Source organism: Suncus etruscus, chromosome 2 (assembly GCF_024139225.1).
Source record: "Suncus etruscus isolate mSunEtr1 chromosome 2, mSunEtr1.pri.cur, whole genome shotgun sequence".
Lineage (NCBI taxonomy): Eukaryota > Metazoa > Chordata > Mammalia > Eulipotyphla > Soricidae > Suncus > Suncus etruscus.
The window spans coordinates 100,554,834-100,560,843 of NC_064849.1; the positions used below are offsets into that span (position 1 = coordinate 100,554,834).

The 6,010-nt window shown below is 46.2% G+C and overlaps 1 protein-coding gene and 1 pseudogene across 1 annotated transcript in view; one reads left to right on the forward strand and one right to left on the reverse strand.

The window, feature by feature from the left end:
- The window catches only part of NUP155 (nucleoporin 155), a 75,587-nt gene extending 69,804 nt beyond the window's left edge, over positions 1–5,783 (reverse strand). Inside the window, 3 exon segments of the mRNA XM_049769045.1 lie at positions 1,128–1,224; positions 2,866–3,003; positions 5,514–5,783. Of these exon segments, the coding sequence (XP_049625002.1) occupies positions 1,128–1,224; positions 2,866–3,003; positions 5,514–5,670 (392 nt within the window). The 5' untranslated portion in view covers positions 5,671–5,783.
- LOC126001000 (40S ribosomal protein S15-like) lies at positions 1,235–2,035 on the forward strand (annotated as a pseudogene).
- Positions 5,784–6,010: the final 227 nt, after the last annotated feature.

Here is a 6,010-nt window from a genome sequence, read left to right on the forward strand (position 1 = left end):
TCACAACTAAATAAAACTTTTAATTTTTTTTAAATTTTTGGGCCACACCTGGTGACGCTCAGGGGTTACTCCTGGCTATGCGTTCAGAAACTGCTCATGGCTTGGGGGACCATAGAGGACACTGGGGATAGAACTGTGGTCCATCCTGGTTCAACCATGTGCAAGGCAAACGCGCCATCGATGTGCCATCACTCCAGCCCCTCAATATTCTCTTAAAATTACAAAAAACAAAAACATTTAAGTGCAACGTGTTTTAGTCTAAGACCAAGGCACATAGGTGGACATAAAGACAGAAATGACCCAGAAAAGGAATCCCACCGCCCCTCAAGGGTAATACAAAGGTAACCATTTACTGCTGGAGTAGGGGCAGCTTTGATACTGAGCCACAGACCCAGCCTCATAAAAAGTATTCTTACTTTCTGGGAATGGAGTGAGACTACAGTGGGCAGTGCACTGCCATGACAGTACATCTGACCTGGGTTCAATCTCCAGCACATCATGAGCCAGAAAGAAATGGCCCCCCAAAAAACCAAAAAGAATAAAAGTATTCTTACTTTTATCTACTTTTAATATTTTTGCATAAGATATGATTACAAGGGCCCGGAGAGATAGCACAGCGGCGTTTGCCTTGCAAGCAGCCGATCCAGGACCAAAGGTGGTTGATTCGAATCCCGGTGTCCCATATGGTCCCCCGTGCCTGCCAGGAGCTATTTCTGAGCAGACAGCCAGGAGTAACCCCTGAGCACCACCGGTGTGACCCAAAAACCAAAAAAAAAAAAAAAAAAAAAGATATGATTACAAAACATCCATATAAAGATAGAGGTTTAATTCCTTAGTACAAAATTGGCCCAGATTGTAGTGAGTAGGGTGCTTTCCTCGTACACGGCTGATCTGGGTTTGATCTGAAGCATCACATTATGGTCATGTGAGCATGCCAAGAGTGATCCCACAGTATAGAGACAGAGTAAGCCTGAGTACTGCTAGGTGTGGCCCTTCCTCCCAAAAAGCCCATGCTAGGTAACCACCTGGATGTAGACCAACAAAAAATACAAAAGGCAGCTTGAGAGTAAAACACTGGCTAAAATACTCCCAAACTCACACTAAAGCAAATCAGCCTCAAGACATACCCATCTTCATAGTTCCACATGAATATGTCACTGTCGATAGTGAGCCAAGCTCTGCTGATAGGAGGAAACACACCCATCATGCAGTTGCACTGCATATCTGCAGGAGTATGGATGTAAGGTAGAGATTTCAATCTCAGAGCCAGAAATGTCGTTCTATCTCAGGTATCCCATATGGTTCCAAGTTGAGCCTGCCAGAAATAACTGCTGACTGCAGAGCCAGGTGTGGCCCCTAAACCAAGATTTCAATCTTTTACTTATAAAGTTTCAATTTAAAACTAATAATTTAGGGGTCGGAGAGATGGTTCGAATCCCGGCATCCCATATGGTCCCCCGAGCCTGCCAGGAGTGATTTCTGAGCATAGAGTCAGGAGTAATCCCTGAGTTCTGCTGGGTGTGACTCAAAAACCAAACCAAAACAAAACAAAACAAAAAAAATATATAGCCAAAGAGCTAGCAAGATGGTAAAGTAGAGCAGAAGAAAAGGAACTTCCACAAGTTCACATACTGCAACATGGACCTAGACCAGTTGCTGGACATGTCCTATGAGCAGTTGATGCAGCCGTACAGCAGTGGCGGTGCCTAAACTGGGGCCTGCGTTAGAAGTAGCACTTCCAGCTCAAGCACCTACTGAAGGCCAAGAAGGAGGCATCACCTTGGAGAAGCCCAAGGTGGTGAAGATGCACCTTCGTGACATGATCATCCAGCCCGAGATGGTGGGCAGCAATGGTGGGCGTGTACAATGGCAAGACCTTCAATCAGGTGGAAATCAAGCCCAGTACCTGGGCGAGTTTTCCATCACCTACAAGCCTGTGAAGCACAGATGGCTGGGTACTGGGACCACCCACTTGTCCCGCTTCATCCCCTCAAGTAAAGGCCTCAGTGAGGCTGCACATGGTAAAAATAAATAAATAAGTAAATAAAACTATTTAAAAACCTATAACCTAGGCCGGGCAGGGCATTTGCCTTCCACAAAGTTGACCTGGGTTTGATTTCCAGTACCCATATGGTCCTCCAATCCCTTTTAGGAGTGATCCCTGAGTTTAGAACCAGAAATAAAAGCTCTGAGCACCATCCTGTATTAACCAAAAAACAAAAACAAAAGAAAAAAAAAAAAGCGACAAAATTATCACAGGGCGGCCAGAGTGATAGTACAATAGGTAGGGTGCTTACATTGCACATAAAGCTGGTACAGGAGTGATCACTGAGGGCAGAGCCAGGATTAAACCATGAACACTGCCAGGTATAACTCAAATACAAGCTATAATGTGTTCTTTCTTTAGAAAAAAAGCACAAGGGGCCGGAGAGATAGCATGGAGATAAGGCGTTTGCCTTGCATGCAGAAGGTCGGTGATTCGAATCCCGGCATCCCATATGGTCCCCGGTGCCTGCCAGGGGTGATTTCTGAGCACAGAGCCAGGAGTAACTCCTGAGCGCTGCTGGGTGTGACCCAAAAACCAAAAAAAAAAAAAAAAAAAAAAAAAACAAACAAAAAAAAAAGAAAAAAAAGAAAAAAAAAGCACAAGAGGGGCGGAGTGATAGCATAGTGGTAGGGTTTTGCCTTGCATGCAGTCACCTGAGATGGACCCAGGGTTCGATTCCCATCATCCCATATGGTTCCCAAGCCAGCCAGGGGCGATTTCTTAGTGCAGAACCAGAGTAAGGCAAACTCCCTACCAATGTGCTATTGCTCTGGCCCCTTAAAGGACTTGTAAAAAAGAATTAAATTGTGGTAGGATACGTCCAAACTGCTCCACAAGCTCAGGTGGCAGAGGAACTCTTCGAATGGAGCTGATTTCTGGAAGGTTCGGCACTGACAGCAAACCGGGTCCTTGGAGAGGATAATCCATATCTGACATGCCAGATACAGTGGGATTATCTACAAAAAAGTAAAAATATACATTTAAATTAATGACATGCTGTGCACCAACTGTGTCCTACAGGCCCTATGATGATTGCTCAACAGGTGGTTGGTTCTAAAGGTTTTAGAGCAGGGGTCTCAAACTCGCAGCCCGCAGGCCGTTTGTGGCCCTCCATACAACATTTTGTGGCCCTGCCCTAGAGGAATCTTTTTATGTTTTGTTTTGCTTTAGTTGTTTGGGTCACACCCCTCAATATTCAAGGCTTACTACTGACTTTGCACTCAAGGATCACCCCAACTTTGCCTCCTGCGGCCCCCAGGTAAATTGAGTTTGAGACCCCTGTTTTAGAGAAATTAGTAACAGAAACAAAAGAGGACAGGGAACAGAACAATAGTCCAATGGGGAAGGTGTCAGCCTCCCAAATGACCAACCAGGTCCAATTCCTGACATCCCATATAGTTCCCAAGCCTGCCAGGAGCAATTTTTGAGTGCAAAACCAGTAGTAATCCCTGAGCATTGCTGGGTGTGGCCCCAAAACAAAACAAAACAAAAAGAAAGGCTAATATTTTTGTTTTTGAGTCATACCCAGAAGCACTCAGGGATCACTCCTGGCAGGGCTCAGAGGATCATATGGGGTGTTGAAGATTAAGTCTGAGTCAGGGGGCCGGAGTGATAGCAAAGCGGTAGGGTGTTTGCCTTGCATGCGGCTGACCCAGGATGGACGTGGGTTCCAACCCTGGCATCCCATATGGCCCCACAGCCAGAAGCAATTTCTGAGTGCATGGCCAAGAGTAGCCCCTGAGCGTCACAGAGTGTGGTCTCCCCAAAACAAAACAAAACAAAACAAAACATACAGTGGTTGTTGGTCGTATAGTGGTGAGCATAGCTGCCTTACAAAACAAAAAATACGGTATATTGGGGCCCGAGCAGTGGCGCAAGTGCTAGGGTGTTTGCCTTGCAGGTGCTAACCTAAGATGGACCACTGGTTCGATCCTCTGGTGTCCCATATGGTCTCCTAAGCCAAGAGCAATACTGAGCACATAGCCAGGAATAACCCTGAGCATCACCAGGTATGGTCCAAAACCAAAAACTAACAAACAAACAAAAATATGGTATATCACTCCATCCCTCTTGTAAGCAAATCCCAAACATCCCATTTAATCTCAAAATTTAATTGTAATAGAATACTGTGTGCTCAGTGACTGCAAAGCAAGGAACACAAAAGAAAAGAATTTTAATGAGAATGTGGAAATGGTTATGAAACTTTATAGAGGGCTAGAACTCTCAGCACCATCAGGGTTCACTCCTGAGAAGAGCCAGTAATACTCCTGAGCTAAGGTGTAGCTTAAAAAGCAAAGCAAACAAAAACCAAATCAATATGTGGCACTGGAGCTGGAGCAATAGCACAGCAGGTAGACTGTTTGCCTTGCACACAGCTGTCCCAGGTTCGACCCCCAATCCCCATTCGATCACCAATTCCTGGGATCCTATATGGTTCCCTGAGCACTGATAGGAGTGATTTCTGAATGCATAGCCAGGACTAATCCCTGAGTACTGCTAGGTGTAGCCCCAAAACAAACAAACAAATATGTCCAGAGCCTGTAGTTGGTCTCATGACAGTATGATTCAAGGGCGGAGACACCCAGTATCTTTTTGTCCAAGGGAATTTCCTTTCTAATTTCCCCAACACTTAACTATGCCTATGAAAAAACAAAAAACAAAACAAAACAAAACAAAAAAAACTTGCCACACCAGCCCAGCTTTTTTTTTTAACAGAACTGTAAAACATGAATCATCTTGTTCTGCCTCATAGTTCTGTCTTCCTACAAACTGAGAAACAAAAAAGTGAATGGTACCAGGGGCAAAACAGTCTCACGAGCATTGAGTGGAAATAAAAATGATCAGACCTAAATACCCAACCCAGGGTCGATGGTGGATTCAAAGAGAACAACAAGCTGTAAACCAAAGGGGCCTGTTACACTGGTAGTCTAGGGGGCTAAGGGTGGAGGTGTGGGATGCTTGCTGGGAGCAGTGGCTGAGTGAGGTCAATGGTGGTGGGAATTGCCCTAATTCACTGTCAGTATGTACCTTCTATATAACTGTGAAAGACTTGAAATTCACATTGGTTTCAATCATGTCCACATAATACAAGGTGCATCAGAGACAACCCTAGTCAATCTCCAAATAATTTCACCTGCTCTTCCGTGTCAATGTCACAGGAAGGCAAGCAATGGACATGAAAGACTATCCTCCCCATCCCGCCTTAGAGTTAACCTCTTGGCCATTGCTTCTGTCTGCTTCAAATAGGATTTGTTTTTCACCCTTATGCTCTGAGATCTGAAATGAGGAAAATGCGTACAACAAAGCAAACAGGAAGCAGCTTTTCTTGCTCTTCAAAAGATATAGCAAACAGCACTCTAACAAATGTATGAATTTTTCCGCTGCGTCTACCCAGCACCTCGTAGGGGACGGGAGCAAGAGCACTCTGAGCTGAGTAAGCACCGGCCAAAAGGCTGCGATCACTCACTTGGGGCCGACACCATGAGCAGGTCGGAAAGGTCCGGGTACATGCGGTCTTCGTGCAAAAGGCGGTCGATGAGCCGCCCGGCATTTTCCAGCGATTCCTGCAGCGCTGCGGTCGCTGTGGAAGTCGGCATCGCCGAGCTCAGTAAAGCTGAAGGCATCTGTAAAACTGGAGACACCAGAGCGGCCGGCCCAACTCAGGATCCGCGGAGAAACGAGATGCGAAAAGAGCCAAGAGCTTAACTAGCAGGCGCCACTTCGGGCGCGCGCGCCAAACCACGGCGGCGCTTAAGCATGACGCACTTCCGGCGCGCCCAGGACGGAAGCGGAAGTCGCCTTGTTGGGACCGGTGTGGGAGGGAGTGTTGAAGAGAAGCTACACTTACTAGGGTTGGAGCTAGGGGCTGGAAGCCTGACGGAGAGGATTGGTTAAGGGGTGGGGAGTAAGGGGTGGGGAAATATTGGGAGAAAGGAGGAGAAAAGAAGGAAGGGAAGGGAGAGA